Source organism: Megalobrama amblycephala, linkage group LG2 (genome assembly GCF_018812025.1).
Source record: "Megalobrama amblycephala isolate DHTTF-2021 linkage group LG2, ASM1881202v1, whole genome shotgun sequence".
Classification (NCBI taxonomy): domain Eukaryota; kingdom Metazoa; phylum Chordata; class Actinopteri; order Cypriniformes; family Xenocyprididae; genus Megalobrama; species Megalobrama amblycephala.
This window is the reverse complement of record NC_063045.1, coordinates 2654749-2678534: the sequence shown is the minus strand read 5'-3', so window position 1 is coordinate 2678534 and position 23786 is coordinate 2654749. Positions and strand designations below refer to the sequence as shown.

At 37.9% G+C, this 23786-nt stretch overlaps 1 protein-coding gene across 1 annotated transcript; it reads right to left on the bottom strand.

The window, feature by feature from the left end:
• Positions 1-17842: 17842 nt before the first annotated feature.
• LOC125263491 (Fc receptor-like protein 5) lies at positions 17843-23576 on the bottom strand. Its single transcript, XM_048182487.1, has 10 exons — positions 23558-23576; positions 23419-23475; positions 22639-22962; positions 20826-21086; positions 20492-20626; positions 20072-20242; positions 19698-19979; positions 19198-19440; positions 18991-19104; positions 17843-18656 (listed from the first exon to the last, which is right to left on the bottom strand). The coding sequence occupies exons 1-10, from the start codon at positions 23574-23576 to the stop codon at positions 18622-18624; spliced, it is 1641 nt and encodes a 546-aa protein (XP_048038444.1). The 3' UTR covers positions 17843-18621.
• Positions 23577-23786: the final 210 nt, after the last annotated feature.

Sequence of the window (23786 nt, the reverse complement as noted above, 5' to 3'; positions counted from 1 at the left end):
AATCATGTGACTCGTTTTACATACAAGAAACTAAATATAGAGATACAAGAGATCATGTTTCATAACACCACTAGCGTCAAAACATTCCACTCAGTTGTTATGACACATGACATGAGAAAATATATTTCTCCATTCATTATATTTTAAAAACAAAATTTTGCCCATTAATTGTTTTATTCATAATATTTCAATATTTCCTGGCTGAGGCTATATACTGTTGATCTTCAGCAGAGTGCAACAACTCACTTGTTTGTCTTTCATTGTGATTTGTGGATAAGCAGAGAGTTGTTCAGTCAAACAAATGAGCAATATCTCGTTTGATTTTTTTTTAACTCTGTTTGCACTGCAGTTTGTGCCAATATTTGCCTTGTGAATTGTCACGTTTCCGCCCACTGCTGCTTCCTTCCACTCCCCACCAGAGGTCTCCATTTCACCATTAAGACTTTTCATTGCACACATGCAGTCACTTCATTCTGGACTACATTTCCCACAATCCCCCAGCTAGGCACTGATCACACTCACAGCTGTTTCCCATCAGGAACCCTTTATAAGCTGCACTTCCTCAGACACAGGAGACTGAGAATGTTTAGCCTTTGTTTGCCTTTGCTTGCCTTGCCTTGCCTTGCCTTGCCTTGCCTTGCCTTGCCTTGCCTTGCCTTGCCTTGCCTTGCCTTGCCTTGCCTTGCCTTGCCTTGCCTTGCCTTGCCTTGCCTTGCCTTGCCTTGCCTTGCCTTGCCTTGCCTGTGTTTTGACCTTGGACTGTTTCCTTGTTTGATGATCATTTTCTGCCTTCCTTGACCATATAGCCTGTGTTTGGATTACTCTTTTGCCTTGCCTTTCCTGTATCTATTTGCTGGTGTATGACCCTCTGCCTGTACGACTACGCTCTCCTGTAATTAAAGCCTGCATTTGGATCTCCAACTCTGTTGCCCCGTCCTGCATGCAAGGCTGGCGCAAGCTCAACTGCCGCTCTAGGCAAAACCCCGTCGTGCCACCCCCACTTCACACTCACAATTAAACTCGATCTTTGAGGTGCACGTGTAAGACTGGAGGTTTTGTTTATTGATTTATTAATAGACTTGCACTAATATAAAAGCATGTAGGCTACAAGCATGTTTTCTGATTTCTTTTTTTTTTTTTTTTTTTTTTCATTCTGCAATGTAAAAAAATAATCAACACATAACCACTAACTACAAATGCAACCACTTATGTTACATAATAGTAAGAATATCTCTTGGAAGATTCAGGAGAATTCCTGGTGGGCCACTGATAAATGGGCCGGCAGTAGCCTACTTCGACATAAAGACAGTTTACAGGACGTGCAAGTCACTAGTTCATTTTCAATGAGAGACACACGAAAGCCGCAAATCGGTGGTAGTTCTAGCTAATTGCGAAGTGACGGTGTGCAAGCAGTTCTCACGCCCAAAATCCCGTCACTTGCGCGTGCACAGCTCTCCATTATGAATAGAGGTTATAAATGGCATTTATAAATATTGTGCACACAAAGGGATAACGTGACTCCTCCGCTTTCTTTCACACACATAGGCGAAAATTTCACAGAAATCTCATTTGTTATTATCTATTAATAAAAAACAGGGACAATACATTTTTTAATGTTTTTGTTTTTTAATTGTTGCAGGTTCCCTATATCATTACATTAATAATTATTATGATTTAATTTTATTAGGATTTTTGTTCTGTTTTTAATACAGTTCACCAAAAAATATTACACTATTAACCAGGCCTAACTAAAAAAAACTATTACACTATTTTGAAAAATCACATTACAAAAATAAAACAGCATAAATATTAGATTAGATTAATTAGTGAATTTAATATTTTCATTTTTACGAGCTGGGCTAGCCTGTACAGAAATTTCAACTTTTTCAACCTGAAACTTTTTAATTATTATTTTGCATTTTAGTCTCATTTTAAGCACTAAGTAAGTTGCAAGTGTATTATTTATTTATTCATATATCTGAGTGTACCTTCACCTTTGATAAGACGTTTGGAAATTGCTGCATTGTGACTGGGGACGTTTAAACTGAAAACAATCCCGCACCCTGTAATAAAACACATAACCGCATTACTTTAATTTAACATGAATAGTTATGTTACTACCTTTTAAAGTCGAAACAGATAATGATGTTTATTTTGCAGGGGCGCTGCTAGCAATTTTGGGCCCTATGAAAGAAAATGAGGTTGGGCCCCCTACCCAACCCATTCCGCACCAAAGCTATAAGCCAACCAGTCTTTGTCTACATTTACTAATACTAATTGTAAAAACTGTAAAATACTAAAACTATTACTTTTGCTTTTGATTTTGACCACTAGGTATCAGTATAGTCAGAGACCTACAATGGCTCTAGCTAGCAGATAAAGATAATTATTAAAATGTAAATGTATTTAGACAAATACAATACAGATATTCATAGAAAATTTTACATTCTTAAACAATGGTTAAATATACATTATATTAAACATGAACAAAGTGCAATATAAAATACACTGCAACAGTGACTTGTAATAATCAATTAGACACTAGACTAGAGCTAACATTACAGCAAAGGAAGCTCTCTCTCTATCTCTCTATCTCTCTCTCTCTCTGCCCTCGTAACCTCTCTTTTCATTTTTGACAACCTTCATCGAACTCGAAGACATCTCTAATTTGACAGTTTACCATCTTATCTCACAAAGTAACTATTCCAGTGTTTCCCAACACTACTATTAAAATAAATCAAAACTGCACAAACATGCATTGCTGCTAAATGCAAATAAAACTATTATATTAAAAGTAGTATTCACATTTAATTCTAAACTTGATCTTAAGACAAATAAGAACACAATAATGATGATAGTGATAAAACGAAAAATTTACATATCATTGCTTTAAATTTAAAACTCGTATTTAATTAAACACTGTCATCGAAGTTGGTATTGTGGCTTTATATAGCTATTATATAGCAGACTTGCACATGTCATATAATGTTAACGTTTTATGAAAATCAGGCTGAAACTGAGTTACGAGGTTTTTGACCAGATATTTTGTTTCTCACTGAAACAGTCACATCAGAGGTTGTAAGTGCATCGCATTATGTTTTCATCATCGTACAGTATATAAAGTTTATTGTGGCGCTAATCTTGTTGAAATCTCATGATTAAAATTTTATGATATGATAAAGCGCTATGCACAGGACATTTAAAACGGTAGAAGGTATTCAACTAGACGACAAAGACATACAAAATAGAAAAAAAAAAAACGTTATCCTTTATCCTTTATGTTTCTCGAGTAAAGAAAACACTGTACTTACGTAAATATGAGATTTGACTGACAGTTTGAGGAGCCAATGGAGTTACGAGGTTTAGTCACAACCTCTTTTAAATGCTTTTTATTGGTTAAATATTTGTAAAACCCACATAGAGACATAAAGTATGACCATAGCATTCATTTTAAAACAATGAAGAAATAAAGAGATACAAGGTTTTGTCCGGACAGCGTGATGATTCTTATTTGTAGCATTTATTTTTTAGGAATTTTATCATTTTCCATGGCACAGTTGACAAGCTGTCACGGCACATTAGTGCGTGGTGCAGTGGATGGGTTGGGAAACACTGCTCTAGACTACGTAGGACGAAACCATGCAGTTAATTTTGTTTTATTTGTAATTATTTGGTAGATTATACATTTATAATTTCTATTAAATTACTAATAGTACTATTACTACTAAAACCGATCTCTGGGGGCCCCAAAAGTGCCTGGACCCTTAGAATCGTCCTAACTTTTCCCCCCTTAGCGGCGCCCCTGTTCTTTTGATAATTGATGATGTGGCGCTCTGCTCTGGTCCAGGTTAGTGGCGTGCGTGCGACCAAGTGTAGCAGTGACAGTGTAGCTGCACAGCCCCCTCTGTTGGTGAATATAATTAGTGATGGGCAGATCGAGGCTTCGTGAAACACTGAAACAGTTGAAGCAAATGTGCCGTAATGATTCGAGGCTTCGAAACAATCTGACACCCATCTCCATGGTGACCCCTTGCAACAAAACTCAGGCCAAACATGCATTAAAAATACCCTTTACCAAATGTATTGCAAAAGTTTTATTGAAAGTAAAATCAATCAAATGGAATTAACTAATCATCTAATAAGATTAAATATAGAGTGTCTGTATAATATGTGACCAGTCACGGAAAGTAGGGACACAAGTCGGTTTTGGGGCATTTTGAGTTATTCACAGATTCTGAAAGTGCAGTCTCCAAGCTTTCCAACGATGTGTGACACATGGAAATCTGATAATATTTGGAGAAGTTGTGGCCATTTGAAGGTAGGCAATCAAGAAAGCTCAAGAGGGAGAAAAACCCCTTTAAAGTTTGTGCAGTTCTCACCTGTTCTCACCTGCTGGGAGTGACAATAGGGCTCATTTACATCTCATTTAGATAAGCCATACCCCCTGTAAAGCTGCATGGACCGCATACTATTAATAATAAAGGTTAATGTGCATTGTAAATGTCAGTAATTTATTTTTTTTTACTTTTATAAAAATGATTTAGAGGCTGAAATATGTGACTTTTTTGTCAAAACTCTATTTGAACTTGTGCATTGTAGATAACATGTTGCAAGACACTCCTTTAAAATCTGCCCATCATTTTTAATGTTATTATTTTAATGTTTATGTAAAGAAAAAGTACATATTGATGCTAATTTTATTTTTTATTTGCTGGTTTTCCACATAAAACTTGGTGAATTGACTTTTTGAACAGGATTCTGTGATAACCGTGATCATTTTGGTCACTAATCATGAAATGAAATGTTCTCACCTGAGAAGCCTGTTAAAGAAGAATAGGCAATCCAGGAAATAACTGGACTAACAGAGGCCAGAGATCGCTAACTATGGCTATTCAAAACACTTTTCAAGACAATAAATACACGATTGAGGCGATGAATGCATGTATTGACTGAATTTGCGTCTGAATAGCGCTGGCTCCGTGGGCGTGGCCGCATTAGCGGATAATGAGCTGAATCACGGACTTCTGACATGGCTCTCTTTTCATACAGATTACATAAACACAGAAGGTTTGTTTTTCGATTTGACTTACACATTTTAAAACTTGACATTTCAACGTTTTTTCAGACATAAGTATAATTTTTTTATGATTAGTATTCACTAAGTTACAGTTCATTTTCTGAGAACTATCAGATTGGACTTCGTTCAGAGGGAGATGAGAGATCACGCATCATGTTAGTTTTCTTTATTTTCAAAAGCACAACATTTTGTTTTTACTCTGAGTGTACACAAATAAAAGAAGACATTCTATAGTTCAATTGATATATATTACTTATGTCTCTATGACAAAATATGATGGAGTATTTTAAGTCTGTTTTGCTGCAATGTGAAAAAAACCTGCAAAACGCGCCGGCGCGTTACCCGACTCCAGAGAGGTAATGTCTTATTATGCCGCTTTCATCGTCGCTCAGATCGTCTTCAGAATCAGTGAGCGCTTGTTCATAAGCATCCGGCTTGTCGAAGAAGTACTTCAAAACATTTTCGGTGTAACGGCCACGGTTCTTCATTGAATTTTGATATCAGCTAGAGCCGGCCAGAGCGCTGCATAATAAGTAGCCACGCTTCCCAGTATGGAAATACACACAGACAATGACACGCCCCTACTGCGTGCTAGAATCTCCGAAAACAAGCCGATTTCGACCTCAAAATGTACGCTTTTAAATATACCAATACTGCTATCTCAAACACGGAAAGGCTTCTACATGATCTCAACTAACAGATTCTGCAAAAAAACGAAAATCACCAATTTTGAAAAAAAATGCTTCTTTCTCATTTTGCTCGAGAGTTGTGCTGCCGACTTGTGTCCCTGGATTCCGTGACGGGTCACATATGTGTTCTTTTATCAATTTTAAAGGCTTGTTTCTTTGTTCCATGGCTCAAGCTAAACAGGCCAATAAGAGATTAATAACTACCATTATTAATTTTAATTATTCTAATGTATAATTAAAACATCTACAAATGTATACAACTGATCGGAGATCAGGTAAAACCATAGGGTAAAGCCCTAGACACTTGTTCAATAGTTCTCAGTGAATCTGCATGATTTACTGCTCACTCTGCTCAATCTGCTCACTTCATCGCCCTCTATCGGTGAATCATTGAAATTTCGAACTGTTTCGAAACAGTGATGACGTAACGAAGCCTCGTTTACTAAAATCACGTGACTTTAGCAGTTTGATACACACTCCGAATCACTGATTCGAAACAAAAGATTCATGAAGCTTCAGAGCTTCATGAAGCAGTGTTTCGAAATCGGCCATCACTACAAGAAAGCATGTTACCGCTGTGGAAAGAGTGGTCATCCGGCACAGGAATGCTGGTACAAAGACAAAGACTGCAGAAATTGCGGGAAAAAAGGGCATATTGAACGTGCATGTCAAAACAAAAAGCTGGCTGTAAGTGAGAAAGTAAATCCAACTAAACATGTGGAACCAAGGAAAGGTTATGTCAAGAAAACTAAAAAGAAACATGTAAATCAAGTGGAATACTCAATGAAACAGGAGGATGAATCTGATGAAAATGAGTTCTCACATGTTATGTCTGTGTCTTCCAATTCTGATGGCTACTGGGTGACGCCACTGCTGGAGGCCGTTCCCGAATGCAAGTGGACACAGGCGCAGCTGTATCGCTCGTGGCAGAGTCAACTTATCTAGAGAAGTGGCCACATCTCTGTCCCAGGGAAGCGAACCTGACCCTGAAATCATATACAGGAGAGCTTGTACCTCTTTCAGGTGTTGTGGATGTGACTGTCGAGCTAAACAAACAGAAGGTAAAATTACCACTGTATATTGTGAAAGGTAGTAGTCACACAGCTCATATGGGCCGAGCATGGCTAGAGAAAATAAAGTTAAACTGGCAGGAAGTGCACTTAGTAGCGAAAGAGTCTTCCAGTTTGCAAAACATCCTGAGGAAGCATGCAGAGGTGTTCGGAGATGAACTGGGGAACATGAAGGATTATTACGGTAAAGCTGGCCATTAAACCTGACAGTAAAGTGCCTAAAAGCGTGCCCTGTCCCTTATGCAATAAAGCCAAAGGTGGAAACAGAACTAGACCGCCTGGAGAAAACTGGAGTACTTAAGAAAGTAAGTGTGAGTGACTGGGCCACACCCATTGTTCCTGTTTTAAAAAAAGATGGAACAGTCCGAAATCTGTGGCGATTTCAAGGTTACTGTCAACACCCGTTTTAACCGTGGAACAGTACCCCTTGCCGTTAATCGAAGATCTTTGTGCTGGATTATCAGGTGGCCAGAAATTCAGTAAAATAGACTTATGTCATGCTTACCTTTAAATGCAGGTAGATCCTGTTTCCCAAGAGCTGTTGACCATCGTGACGTACAAAGGCCTATATAGATATCAGCGACTACCTTTTGGGATAACTTCGGCTCCAGCATTGTTCCAGCGTGCCATGGACCAGATCCTGAGTGGCTTGAATGGAGTACAGTGGTTACCTCGATGACCTGTTAATCACAGGAAAAGATGATGAGGATCATCTCAGGAACTTGAATACAACACTGCAGCAGGCTAAAGGAAGTATGGTCTCCGGGTAAAAAAAAGACAAATGTGAATTCTTCCAACCCACCATTGAAGTATCTTGGTCATGTAATTGACAGCGCTGGTCTCCACACAGTATCATCAAAAGTAAAAGCTATTGTGGATGCACCATCTCCTAAGCAACGTAAGCTAGCTGAGATCATTCTTTAAGGGCTGCTGACATACTATGCAAAGTTCATTGCCAAACCTGGCCAGCAAGGCTTTGTCCACTACATGAACTGCTGAACAAGTCCAAACAATGGAAATGGTCCGACAGATGTGAGAAAGGCATTCAAGGATGTGAAATGTGTATTAACACAATCCAAGGTCCTCACTCATTACAACCCTTCACTACCGATACAGCTGGCATGTGATGCTTCACCGTATGGTGTCGGCGCAGTACTTTCACACGTTATGCCATCCGGTGAAGAAAGGCCAATCGCCTTTGCGTCAAGGAACCCTGAACTCAGCAGAGAGCAATTACGCTCAAATTGAACGAGAAGCCTTAGTAATCGTATTTGGTGTCAAGAAATTTCACCAATACTTGTTTGAGGCACAGATTTACTCTACTTACGGACCACAGACCACTTACCTCTATCTTTGGTCGCCCAAACTGGCATTCCCTCGTTGACAGGCAAATCGCATGCAGCGCTTGGGCTCTTGTTGTTGTCGGCACATCAGTATGACATCAAGTACAGAAGATCCGAGCAGCACTGTAACGCAGATGGACTGTCCAGGTTGCCTCTGCCGGACACACCACCAGAAGGCAGTCAAGCTGACATCTTTTACTTTAAGGAAGTGCAGAGTGCTGTTGGGAAAACACCCTAGGAAGTAAAATTAGCTCAAATGAAATATTTATAGGGAATTATAAAGAGTTGTTTAGATTACGACCGAGCAACTGAGTCGTCCAGCGTTCATTTGCTCGAACCGTAATAAGCTCTTGTAGCGGATATAAATATCCAACAATCGTGAAAACACTGATTAGAGCATGGTAACTTGAAATCGACAGTTTAAGACATTAAATCATAAAGCACATAATACAAGACACTTTCCTTTTAAAATCTACAAGAGATTTTATTTATTCTAACACAAACTAATCTAACACAAAGGCACGCACATACACACACACACACACACACACACATTCATACGCGTTGCAGTAAGAAGGAAATGAGAGAGAAAGATATCTCTCTTTTGAAAGAGAGAGAGAGAGAGAGAGAGAGAGAGAGAGAGTGATCTGATTAACCGAATTCCTATCAATGCATTTCAAAGACCAGAACGAACCATGAATCATTCGTTTAAATGCACCAGTTCAGTTTTCATCTGGAGGTACTTGCTTGCGTTGACTTAAAGGTGAATTTCCCTCGTCGTGCAGAGGAGGGTTTCCCAAGTCGATGATTGGTCCAGATCAGGTCCGTGTGGGACAATGAAACGAAGTCTCTTTGTCACTGGAGTTGAAGCGGCAAAAGTCGTTGGTTGAACTTTGCGGTGAAACTTAGGACACAAGACTTTCAGCGGTAAAGATAAATTAAGTAAAGAAAAGAAAAGTGAGTGAAGGTTGGATGGCTTGAATGAGTGGCTTGTCTGTTCTTCTTGTCACTCCATTGTTCTTGGTACTTGTCTTGGCTTCTTTTCCCAGAACAGAACCAACTCCCTGTTCGTTTACTAACCAACTTCTCCCCTCACTATCTTGCAATATGATCATTTAAACTTAGTTGTTTGTCACCCCTCTGAGGAGTCCTGGCCAATCAGACATTGTCCTGTTTCAAGAGGGCCTTCCTCTGCCCCCAATAAAACATAAGTGTTACATCCTGTTTCTGCTTCAGCAGAGAGTGCCATTTTAACATAATTTATATTAAATGGAATACAATACATTTTAAACAGATTTCATTCAAGTCAGGATATAGGAAAGGGGGAAAGAATCAAATTAAGTCCAAATAAGGCATACTTTCAGTCATTCAGTCAAGAGTTAACACATTTACATGAATTGTGAGTGTTCTAAAGCCTAACTGTTTACAGGTAGTACTTGTGGACACATAATGCAAAATGTATGTAGTTAAAAGATGTTTGATAAGTCCGTTAAAATTGTTGGAACAATTTTGAGGCAGATTTATTTGTTCAACAGTCTCTTTGGCTTTCCTGTGAAGTAAGGAAACAAAAGGGTCTGGATTGTCTCTCTGTCTTCTTGGGTGACCCTTTGGTATGTCGCTTCTTCTACTATCAGGAAGCATGTGTCGTAAAAGTAATCAGCCTGGCTTTATCTGCAGACGGGCCGGAGCCGGAACCTCAATTCTGAATTAGAATTATGTTTTGAAAGAATCATCTGAATGATTCATTTGTCTGGTTCGTCCACAGTTCCTACAGTGCACCTGTCACTGCAGCTCAGGTGAAACGATTCACAAGAACTGACCCAGTTTTGTCAGACGTTTTGGCCTGGATCTCTCATGGCAAGAGAGGAGAGATGGCAGACAACTTCAAACCGTACCTGGTTCGACAAAATGAGCTCACAGTACAATCGGGCTGCCTGCTATGGGGTTATCGTGTCATTATACCCCCGCCCCTGAGGAATCTTCTGCTAAAAGAACTTCATGCAGGCCACGCAGGAGTAGTGAGGATGAAAGAGATGGCCCGCAGCTACTTCTGGTGGCCTGGCATAGATGCAGAGATTGAAGAGGAAGCAAGGGGTTGTCCAGATTGCCAGAATGTAAAAAAAACATGCCACAGATAGCCCCCTTGCACCCATGGGACTTCCCAGAGGAGCCATGGCAAAGAATACATATCGACTTTGCAGGGCCAGTGGAGAGTCACATGTTTCTGGTGATTGTCGACGCTCACAGCAAATGGCCGGAGGTAGCAGTCATGAACAGCACATCTTCTGAGAAAACCATTGAAGAGCTTAGATCTGTGTTCAGTCGTTTTGGGATACCACAGCAGCTTGTAAGCGATAATGGACCCAACTGGTGTCTGAAGAGTTTCAGTTCTTCCTGCATGTGAATGGGATTCAACACATCAGATCTGCGCCATATCACCCATCCACCAATGGCCTGGCTGAACGATTCGTCCAGACTCTGAAGAAGGCTCTAAAGACATCACAGGGTAAGGGCTCGCTAAACCAGCGACTGAACACTTTTCTGTTGTCTTATAGAAACACGCCACATGCAGTCACTAAAGTCTCTCCAGCTACAGCACTGAAACGACAACTACGCAGCAGACTGGACCTGCTGAGACCAACAGGACCTGCTGAGACCAACAGAAACCAAGCAAATTGTCTTGTCACAACAGCGAATGCAGGTGGAGAGGCGATGTAAGGCAAAGTTGAGAAGTTTCAACAGAGGTGACCGCGTACTTGCTCGTAATTATGGAAAGGGAGCAAAATGGGTACTTGCAACCATTCTTGCACAAACTGGCCCCGTTTCGTACATTGTTGAAACTAAAGACAATCAGACATGGAGGAGACATGTTGACCAGTTATTGTCTTCAGCAATCTCCAGTGATGACCCCTGTGATTTGGAGGCCCAACAACAACTTACATCTCACATCAACCCTGGTCAGGATGTGGTACCAGAAATCTTGCCCACACCACCTTCTAGTGAACCTTGGGCAAGTGTTCCCTCTGAGAATACATCTCCTATACCAGCTACACCAGAGACTGTTACAGACACTCTAGTAAAAACACCACCTGTGCCTCCTTTTCATCGTTATCCGACTAGAGTGCGGAAACCACCCCAAAGACTGGATCTCTAGTTAGTGGCTAACCCACGTTGTTGGGGCAGAATAATCCCCAGGGTTCAGCCAGGGAAACGAGGCAGTACCCTCTTTCCCTAGAGTTAGAAGTTATGTGCATATATATATTTACAAGTGTTTATATCGTTAATGTTCCTAAAGTAAAAAAAAAAAAAAAAGATAACATATGTATGATGTTGAAAATGTTTAGTTGCTGAGGTTGATGTTGAAAGTAAAAGGGGAGGAGTATGTTGTGTATTGCATTTTAAGCATTGTACATTTTGTCCTTATGACACCCCGTACTGATGCTCTTGTTTATGACACATGCTTAGTATGCACTGAATGTTGTAGCTATACAGTACACAGTAAAGTTGCATTGTACGAAGCTCGTGTCAGTGTCGTCGTTTACTGCAGCACACTCATCTAATGGAGATGCAGTCCTCATCATTTTTTCTTACACTAATGCTGCATCCCGAACTCCCGATTCACCTACTTGCACTATTCCCTAAAAGTTTTTTTTTTTTTTTTTTTTTTTTTGAAGAAGAAGAATAAAAGAAGAGAAAGCAAGCATTGGGACATACTACATCATTATTGCATCTTTAACAGTCTCTTAGTTATGAGAGAAATGTTGTCGCACGTTGATCTGCTAGTTGTGTGTCTTTCATGTGGAGACTCTTCTCATGTATTTGCATAACGTTTGCATTTAAAAGTTAATGACCAACTGTATCTTTATAAAAGTTTACAATGATTATTAATCACTAAAACCTCTTTATCTAAACTTCTCTACTTAACCATCGGTCTCGTACATCCGCCACGTTTGTTGTTTTTTATTTAACACTAGTACTGATGTTACCAGAATGTGTTGATTTGGTGTGTTGTTCTGCTCTCCGTCCTGCAGCACAAGCTGGACTTCTCCTGCCGTTCTGCTCTGGATCTGACAACAAACACAGACTCTGAGACTCTACATCTGACCACTGAGGACTGCCGTGTGATGAGCACAGTCATTCAGAGAGCTCACACACACACACAGCTGATTCTACAGGACTGTGAGATCAACACAGCTGGAATGGACCAGCTGTTCCCAGTGTTACATTCTGTCAAACTCTGGTGAGAAACACGAACACATTACATTCATACACAAACAGACTAAATGATCTATAATCATCTGTTGCTCTGTGTGTTTCAGCTGTGATAAATCTCTGCTGCTTCAGTTTCTGGCTCATGTGAGGCCTGAGGAAGCTGCGTCTCTTTCTCGAGCTCTGGGTGACGAGGTCGACCTCAGTCAGACTCATCTGGAGCCGCAGGTCTGTAGATGTCTGGTGCTGATTCTGGAATATTCTGAAGGACTGACTGAACTGGATCTGAGTCAGTGTCGTCTCACTGATCACAGCCTGGATCTGCTGCTCCCAAACCTCCACAAAGCACAAAACATTGAGTGAGTGACTGAGAGAAAAAGAAGTATAAAGTATAATCTGTAGTATAATGTTGTATTTGTTGCATTTTGTCTGATTTGTTTGTTTGATCTGCAGTTTTAGTGGCAATAGCATCACTGACATTGGGGCTCAGAGAATCTACAGTATCGTCTCTGACAACAGTAACATAAAGACAGTAAGGTGTGTGTCTGAACGTCACAGAATCACATTCCCTTCTGAAGTTATTTGATCTGAAGTCTTTTTATGATATGAAACAAACATGAGGCTCAAAAATAAAGCTGAGAGCTCTGAGTTGAAGTGTTTTTCTCTTTGATACAAGGCCAATTTGTTACTGCTTTTCCTTCACTGTCTACTGCCATTCATGTCTACAAATCTGCAAATTTCTGTTCATGATTGTGTTTGTTTCAGTCACCTGTTGCTAATATCAGTGTGTGTTTGTATCTCTGTAGGCTCTTCAACAACAGAATTGAATTCAGACAGCTCTTCCTCACAGACCCACGATTTGAGATCTGGTGAAGCCAATAAACTCTCTCTGAAATCAACAAGACAGTGAAACAACCGATGCAGATCTAGAGAGATGTTGAGGTAACAGGTGTGAACACTTTTGAAGAATTCGCCCATCAGAGTCCCAGAGATGAATCTGTCCAGCAGATTGTGAACCACATTCATGTTTTATCATCACCTTCAGTCATAATCAACACTGGGTTTCTGTTGCATTAACTGTTTTAGAAAATGATAAAATCCATTTCTTTTGTAAACTCTTTCCTTTTCTCCATCCCTTTATATCATTTGGATTTTGCAGAGTTATAGTTTTGAATTTAGGGGGGGTTATTTCTATTTTATTTTTAATTTTAATTTTCAGTAGTTTTCATTGTCCGTTTTAATTATTTTTTCAGAGTTACAGTTCATTTAGTTTTAGTATTTTTAGGGTTTCTGAAGTAAATATGTGAACTGGAATCATTTAAGAATGTTTAATGGTTACATTTTTCAGCACAGTCTTGCAGTCTAGTGTTTTTGCTATAGAGAAATAATAGAGAATGCATGCGAGTTCTAAAAGTTTCAAGTTTCATGTATCAAAACCTAAAATTAATTTGTATTTTAGTTTTGGAGTCGTGAAAATGTATATTAGTTTTTGTTTCAGTTTTTCAAAGGTATGTTAATCTTTGAGTCTGCTGTCAGTCCTTGAGTTTATTTAATCTCTGTATATAAAAATGTTTTTAGAGGTTTGTGCAACACCGACCATGTTTACATGCACATTAATTTAAGATTAAGGTCCATAAACTGGGGCAAGTGGTTATTAGCTTCAGGGGATCTCTGGTGTTATGTTATTTTGTTATGTCATTCAATCTTTTTGTTGGGTTGAGTATTTTCTTTTCAAGTATTTTAGGTAAATGATTGTATTATGTTAGGTATGAAGGCATACATTCTGTGATTTTTGTTTATTTGGTAAAGTTAGTATTTGATATTTACCTTTACTTGGGTTGGTATGTGCTAAAGGGGTATTTATAGCAATGACGAGATGAGCAGAAGTTAGTTAGGGTTGTCTAGTCACAGTAACATCGTGGCCAGTTGATCTCAGTGGTTTTTGTTAACGGGAGAGTTACTTTGCTTGTTTATTTTTTGTTATTTTATTTTATTATTCTTCATATATACTTTGGAAATGATTTTCAACTTCCCTGTTAAGTTTATTCTTTTTCAAATAAACTGCTCGTTTTGCCTACTTCCTGTCCAGCTTGTTCTTGGCCACACCACCACAATCTGTATAGCACTTTTCACAATGCATATCGTTTCAAGGCAGCTTTATGGAGAATGCATGTTTCTACATTACAATAAGAGAAATTTGTTATTAGAGGTGACTGAGTCTAAGTAGCTAATCTCCATATGTCAAAAATGTACAGATAATACAAACCATGTAGTTAGCTAACATCATATTCATTTATGCAGAAACAATCATCTTATTAAAGCAGTTATTACAAGTTGTGATCGGCAGTTGTGTATGTCAGTGTTTCTCAACTGGTGGGTCGCATCGTGAAATGAAGGATACAGATGATGCCTACCTCAGAATTCATTGTGAGCCAATGACGACAGGTCTACGCCTACGCCTAGGTAGGCCTACGCGAATAGCATTTAATTCTAACTTAATATTAAAATCGAGTATGTATTTCTAACTGCCAAAATGTCGTAAATCCAGTACTTTCAATCAAATTGCCTCATCATTTGCAGTCAAAAATGATCCACACAAGCAACATGCATATGATAGATCGCGTGCAGATTCTGCTGCCTTAAATCGAGCTAATTACTGTCGTTCTCGACAATGCACCTTTGTAAAAGTGGGGATTTAGCACTTACTCGCATGAAGAACAAATATAGACATAGATAATGGATTAATTTAGATTTAAGACTCAAACTTTATCCGATATAAAAACATGCCATGTGTGAGTTCTTGTATGTAATGATGATAACGAGCAAGAATGCAATTGTTCCCAAATATCCACAAAAAGTGACATTATTATACAACAGGTCAAAAAATAAAATGTACATTTTAAACACAGTACTGTCAGTATTTACTCTATTTTGAAATTAAATAATAGTTCTAACGAAAACCACAGCAGAACTACAACACACATCTGTTTCGCGAACAATTCTGCGGCTTTGAACGAATCGTGAGAGTCAATGATTCATTCACAGCCACTTGTTCCCTTACTGAATGAATGACTCGATGACTCACAAAAACAGTGACTTGCTGCCACCTACTGGCGGTTTCAGTTTAATATTTAAAAGTTTTACTTAGTTTTACCATCATTGCATATTTATTATTCATAAAGGTAAAAAATGCACTGGAAAATCAATTTAGGGGGCAAATATTGTCCCTTAATGGTAAAGCAGTGGTGACTGCAGTCGAAGTGGAAGAGAGGGGGTACGCAGAAGGATGGGAATCCCTTCAGGGGGTACTCCAAGCTAAAAAGTTTGGGAACCACTGATCTAATTTATTGATTGGAATTAACATGGCAGTCATACGTTTAATAAGGTTGCCCCAGGACATCATGGTAGGCTAAAGGCTACAACCGCTTAATAGAAAATAAGTTTGTTTCTGTTGTTGTCAGTACTGTTTTTGGACGTTACATTAAAATGCAGTTAGCTCCAAAATATGAGGGCACGTGACAGGTGCTGTTTGAAAGAGCATGATGCTGCATCTGTGTATGTTTAATGCATGGCGTGTGTGTTTCACCAGATCAGTTTCCATGGGCACATTTTGACTGATCTAATTCTGGATATTTCCAGTTGATAACCTAAGACGTGTGATTAATAATAAGACCACGCCAAGAAGAGAACCCATTAGTGAAGCTGTGACTGTCACTTCTTGTGTTTCAGACACACACCACAAGGTGTCACTGTGGCCTCAACGCTTCGCCCACACCTACTCTGAGCTCGATTGTTATGTCTGAGCTAAACCACGCCCTCCTCATTACCCTACGGACAAAGAAATGTAGAAATACATAAATGTGAAAATAAAGAAATGTAGAAAGAAATGTTTAAAATAAAATAAAATAAAAACATCTGATTTCTAAACGACAGTCATCACATTCCACTTTATCTACCTATTAACAAATTGAAGCAGCAGCGAGCGCCCCGTGTGTGACTCTGTTTTCACGGCAGATAAACAGTGCAATACTACAAAACTTCAGAGAAAACATCAAAAGATCATGCAATGTGATTAAATAGCTCCTCTTCCCTGCAAACGATACCATGCCAACTGTGAATATATCATTTCAAGTCAAACACAAAACAAAAGGTAAGCAGGTAACGTTATCCATATTATAAAACACACAATTCATGAAACATTTCACCATTTTCTCACAACCATAAACACAATCTCGTAACTACACACCAACTTGTACAAACCTCGAACTTCCAGGTCAAAATCAAATATTTCAGTCAAAAACTTATTCACTTCTGTCAAAATGAAACTTTGGCCTCAGATGACGCACAAAACCTGCAAATACTCGGACTACTTTCCTGCCCAGTGAACACTAGTAAGACCAATTCATAACACTGTAACAAAATCATCTTATTGGGATTTGGCAGCTTAGTGTCTGTTACAGTACACAACATAAATGAAAGAGTGCAGATAGAGTAAAATGCAACAATGAGCTTTAGGAAAAAATATTTTCTTTTCACTACTGTAAAGTGATCTTAAATGAAGTAGTTGATCTTACAAGAGAAGAAAAGTTCAAGAAGCAAAGAACTAAATATGAACTGTGTATGCAACACATTACAGTATACTGTCAATTACAGTCATACATGAATAAAGAAATAAATTTGCCATCCCGCACCTTCATTACAGTACACAGTACTACAGCAGTTTCTTGGTCTTCTGACAAAAGACTCTCTCAAAAATACAGCACATGTATAAGCTACAAATACATTTGACAGCCATGAATTTGAGGGTACAGTTTACTGGACACAGAATAGTGATTTTTTTTCCTCATATAAAGTACTGTGACTGTGTACTGTAATTATAGTCTTTTTTCAACTGCTACACTAAATCCTCACTTGTCACACAATTTCTGAAAGCTGACACTCAAATACCAGAAGCACACCCCAAATCTGCAAAACCATACACTAATTATTGGTCTTTGACAATTTCAATTTCATAAAACCATTTTTGCAAAACAACACACAAGTCTCTCTGTAACACAAAAATCTAACAGGAAGTATCTTGATTTCCCTTTTCAAACACAGTCATTGTTTCTGTCCAACTACACTTGATTGATGTATTTCTTTTCTTTCATACTGTGTGATACTGTATTCACAACCACAAATGCTTACAGTAAAAAATAAATAAATAGTTTGGTTTCAATCTTGTTTTTGTGTTTACCATGAATTTTTCAACATCTCTGGCAATTACTTTCAGTCTTGTACAGAAATGTATAGGAGCTCATGAAAGAAGAGCTTTAGGTTTTGAATAACTGTGTGTATATGATAGATCCAAAAATATAATATTATGGCAAAGGTGTTTTCTTTTGAGAAGTGTTTGTGATATTTTGAATGCAGTGCATCTGAAATACAAAGCATCAACATCAGAATATTTTTAAAAAGTGTCTTCTGTTTCTTTATTTAAAAAATATTCATAGTTAAAATATGAAATATTGCAGTAATACAAGTCAGGAGACTTACTCTAAAATAAGGAATATACTTAAATATTACAAACATGCAAACATCACACAAGCCTTACATTGAAAAGGATTGAACTGTTTTACATAAAGCAGAACAAAATAGACATTTTAAACTTTCACTTAAATAAATACTGAAAAGCCACTGAAATATGCTGATAAATAGTAATGTATGACTTTCCAAACTTAATAAATGGACAGTCACTGTGTTTTCAGGCTGAAGAGAGGCATTTTATTTTAAATGAAGCAAAACATACATTTAAAGATGTACTTGTGATGCTATAAAGCTCAGTGATGGTCTGGTCCATATTACCAATAATATTTCATTGGTCAAAAACAGAAAAAAAACAAATTTACCCTTTCTCAACTATTCCAAAGTGTAACCTTTTACAATGTAATCAATTCCTGATGGATACAATCAAATGGGAATGGAATCAATGGAAGTTAAGTGGGTTGGGAAAGTTGGTTCATGTTGACTTTAACAACCGTAACTTGACAAAAGGTCAGTCATGGTGAATCAGGAGTGACTCCTGTATGTCATTCACACACAACAGGAATAAAGAGGATTCATTCCTGCATTTAAATGAAGTTGTCTCTCCCTGAACGTGACTTTACAGTAATAATGATCTGCTGAGCTTGTGAATGAGATATTGACAGATTTTAGGAAGATGTTGAAGTTTTCTGACCGTCACAACAAATTAATCAGATTGAAGTTTCTTCCTCTTCAGCAGACGTAACTGTTAAATACACACAATAACAATCATTTACTCATGGGTATATTTGTTTTTTCTCAGCATTTATTGCTTTTATGAACTACAATCATCTTTTAGCAATATGAACTTAACTTAAATTTGTGTGTGTCAGTGAGGGAATGTGTGTATTTGCAGGGGATAGTTCACACAAGTGACAAATTCAATTTTGTATTTGTAAATCAATTTTACAAAACTGTTTTTGAAACAGCTTTACAAAGAACAAACCCGAATGTGATATCACATAATATTTTGACTGGTTTGTTGGTCAATTAAATATAGTGATAATAATGACTTGTAATAAATCACGGGGGTGTTTTACCTCTCATTCTGCAGCATTTGTAAATCAGCACGACTGTCATGAGCAGATATGGACAAGCTGCCAGTGCAGAACTGAGTATGTTGAGGACAGAGATCTGAGAGTCTGAATGAGACGCTGAAAAAGAGAAACACAAGCACTTTATCATGAACTATATCTGAACGAGGGCATATGAAGACATAAATCACTCACAGTTTCATTGACTCTCACCTCTGACTGAGATCCAGCTCTTGAGAGACTCTCCTCTCTCTCTGTGTTTGCAGTAGTAGAAACCCTCATGTGACTTTGAGACAGTAGAGATGATCATCTCTGTAGTTTGACTCTGGATGAGTGATTCATCTTTATAGAAATCAGCTCTGAGGATTGATGGGGTTGAAAACTCATCTAAACAGTGTAGAGTCAGAGTATCTCCTTCAGTCACAGGATGAACAGGACTCTCCAGAATCACACCAGCTACGGAAACACAGGAAACATGCAACATGAACAAAACAGTAACATCATAAAAACAAGACAAAATAAAAATAGATGTTTATATTTTCCACTGCCCACTGGTTTCTGAGTGTTTTAGTGTATTTAGTCTATGATGGTCTGGCTGGTTTTTACTGGCCAAAGTCACGACTGTATCTAATGCTTCCTGCTCTTGTTAACTTTCTTCATGCATTGACTGTAAACTGTCAGTGAAATGAACAAATACAGAAACACAGACTCACAGTGTACAGTGATATTAACAGGATGAGATTTCTCTCCAGATTCAGACTGACACCAGTACACTCCAGTGTCTGATGGGATGGTGGAGCTGATTTTACATGTAGATCCTGTTTGTGATCCCCAGTGTGATGATGAACAATCTTTCAGCCCAAGACTGTCTGTGTATCTTCTGACTGTCCATCCATCAGAGTTACTCTGGTCCTCACAGCTCAGAGAGAGAGAGACAAATGTGAAGTGTTGAGATCTGCTGGGACTGATGATCAGAGACACTCGAGGAGAAACACCTGACAACATTACAGCTATAATTTATAAATATTACATATTTAACTTCCTTTATTAAAGACAAACCCATCGTTTAAGTTCTGCATGAGCTCACCAGTGACCCACAGTAGTTGTGTGTTGCTGTAAAATGTTTTATTGGCTGTTTTTTCTCTCTTTGCTCCACACACATAAACTCCAGTGTGATTTACAGTAGCAGAACTGACAGTGTATTTTCCTCCAGATCCTCTGCTGCTGTCTGAGAGCAGCTTATAACGATCTCTGAAGTCTGTAAAATAAGATAATGTGAAGTTAACACTTTAAGGAACAACTTCTATTGGATCTGGCCCTTATAAATTACATTTGTATCAAAACTTGAACCTGAATAAACTCAATATGTTCAGGTTGTTTAAATCAGGGTTTGATCAATGGCTCTTATGTTGTTACAGAGGAGTGACTGTAATGGAGGATTGGGTATTAAATGATATATTTCACTTCAATAAACCAGTTAATCCTGATGAAGCACATTATAACTGACCTGATGAGACTTTAGTTTCAGTGAACCAGCTGAATGTCCAGCCTGTAGAGGAGCCTTTAACCTCACAGATCAGAGTCACTGGATCTCCTTCAGTCAACCACTTCTGAGGAGAAACACTTAAAACTGCTCTGGGATCTGACATTGAGAAATCACTCATTAATAACATGATAAACTTGATAATAACATGATAAACAATAAAATGTGCTGTTTTTATTGAATGAACAGTTACTTATAAAACACTAAATCAAGTTAAACTGAAGTGTAGCTGTTCATTCAGTGTCTAATGAATCATTTTCACTAAGTTCTCAGAGCTGATCATTAGAGAAACACTTGCCATGTATCGTCACTGTTACTGGTTCACTGTAATCTGTGTAATATCCTCGTCTTCGTGCTCTGCACCTGTACTCTCCTCCATCAGAGACTTTCACAGGATTGATTGTTTTAGTTGCAGCTTCAGTGGATTCAGAGTTTGAGGTTTTACTCCAGAGAAACTCCCATTCATCCCGTGACGGATACACCTCACATCTGAGAGTAACTGAGTCTCCAGTGAACACTGAACTCTGTGGCTCAACAGTCAGAGTTGGTTTGGGAAAATCTGTCAATATAAAATTGTTGGGAATTTGGGAGCATGAGTTCTGAAATGTTTTCAACAGATGATCTTATTCACTCACTGGTAAATTATTAATGTTTTTTTTGATTTCATAGACAATGTAAGAAACATTACAGGGTCAAAAAGACCAACATAATGGACAATGCAAAAACATAAAAGACAAAAAGGTTCAAACCCACAATCTCTGTGTTAATAATCTAGAGCTCGACCCACAGTGTCACAGCACCAACATCTACACCAGCAGTCACAGAGACACACCGTTCAACAAAGTGTTGTGCAGCTGCTGCAGTTTACATGAACATTTATAATGATCTACAGTAGATGATAGTGTAGGATAAACTGGTATTGTTTCTGACCAGTAGGTGGTGCTGTCACCACTGGCATCTGCTCACATAAATGGACAGACAAATCTATATTCAGTAAGAATTTAAAGAAACTCTTTGTTTTTGGAGGATTGGTGACAAAGAGGTATTTGTACGGAGCCCCGCACATGACATGCAAGAAAAAAATTTAATCATGCGCACAATTTACTATTTTGTTCCCTCAATTTACTAAATCGTGTGCATGTTTTAGTAAATTGAGGGAATGAATTAGTAAATCGTGCACATGATTTAGTCTACAATTTTTTTCCTGCATGTCATGTCCGGGGCTCCGTATATTTGTTGCACATGATGGATAAGAATTAGGTTTTAAACGATTAATCGCATACAAAATAAAAGTTTGAGTTTGCCTAATATATGTGGGTGTGTGTGTAATTATTATGTATATATAAATACAAACAGATCCATGTATATATTTGAGAAATATGTAAGTATATGTATTTATTTATATAATTTATATATAAATAGAAATCGTTTGTACATAAATAACATTTCTCTTAAATATATTCATTAATTTTCTGTGTATTTATATATACATATTAACATACATTTTAACTTCACACAGGAGTATTTATTATTGATGAGGATATGTTTTTGTTATGTTGTTTGTTTGATTTATTGTATTTTAATTATTGATTTTGCTTACAATGTACAGCACTTTGGAGCTACAGAGTAACCTGGAAAGTGATTTATAAATAAATAAATACAATGAAATGCAGAGCACAAATTATTTTGTTCAACTCCCTACAGTGTATGTATTTATTTATTTTTTTAAAATATTTTTAAAATCTGTCTTGCTTTTGCTTTTTGTTTATCTGTTGTATCATGTATTATTATTAATTATATCTCAGTCTGTAACAACTTTTAGTTTCACTTTTGTTTGCCTGTAATGTCTGTTACTGTTGAAATGCAAAACAAATAATAATAAAAAAATATTCAATACGAAAAATCATCATCAAGACACATAATAACTACTTTTAGGGTGTTATTTGGTAATGAATGTGAAAAATCCAAAAGTACAGCCAAATTTGAGACTTGCATTAAAAATCATGAGAGACAATTTTGGTTTAAAAAAAGTATCTTAATGTGAAGAAGCAAATCACTTATTAATAACATGATAAACTTGTGTGTGTTTATGAAGAGATGATCAAACTCACCTGATACTGTCAGTGTAACTTCATTACTGTAGTGTGATCTGCGTGATCCTACTTTCTCTGATCCATAACAGGAGTATTTACCAGCGTCAAACTTAGAAACAGACCTGAATGTGAGTCCCTGTAGTTCAGTGGAAACCCTGAATGAACGTCCTTTATACCAGTTGTACCTCCAGCTAGTGACTCCTTCATCATATATGACACATCTGAGAGTAACTGAGTCTCCAGTGAACACTGAACTCTGTGGCTCAACAGTCAGAGTTGTTTTGGGAGGATCTGTCAATATAAAGTCAGTGAAGCATGAGATGTGAAAGTTTTTCAGCAGATCTCATTCTCTCTCTGGTAAATTATTAGTGCACTTATATTTCACAGACAATGTAACAGAGCTGCTGGAAACAAGAAACAAACAAGGTGAACATTCAGTCAGCGCAATACAAAGAGTTGAAGGACAACAACTGTTCAAAGATCAGCCTATGTGAGGTTCAGTCATGATCACCAGCTGGAGTGCCCTTGATAGCCACCAGAGGTCACTCCACCCCAGACCATTGCCCCTCTATCATGGACTACATTTCCCAAACAACCGTTACATTCAGCTGTGTCTCATTAATCTTGTTAACTCTGTGTATATAATCCTGGTTTTCTCAGTCATTCTCTGTGAAGTCTTGTACGTGTCATCACTGCATTTCTGAGTGCAACATTGTTTATCTGTTTTTTTTCTTAAATACTGTGTTTGGATCCTCAGGCTTTGTGTCTCAGAGCAGTACATGACGGGTTCATTCAAACCCTCATCCTTTAGGTTAGAAGTACTGAGCTCAAAGCAGGGTTTCACACCACCTTCATCTACACCAGCAGTCAAAGAGACACACAGTATCAGATAACAAAGTGTTTCAAACTGTTGTTGTAGTTTAGAGGACTTTGTTACTGCAGGTCCAGAAACTCATTTTTATTAAATCTGTTCAAAGTTTTTGTGGTGTCTGTAGAATCACTAATTTTCAAAACAAAGTAAATGTCAAAAGATAGTTTGTTTTTCTGTATTCTTTATAAAATTTAGCCGTGCAATATTTCTGAAGAAATCAGTGAATGTTTTTGGTGTTTTTGTCACACCTCAGAACTGTCTGTGTGGTTTTTCTTAAGTAATAAAGCAAGAAGAA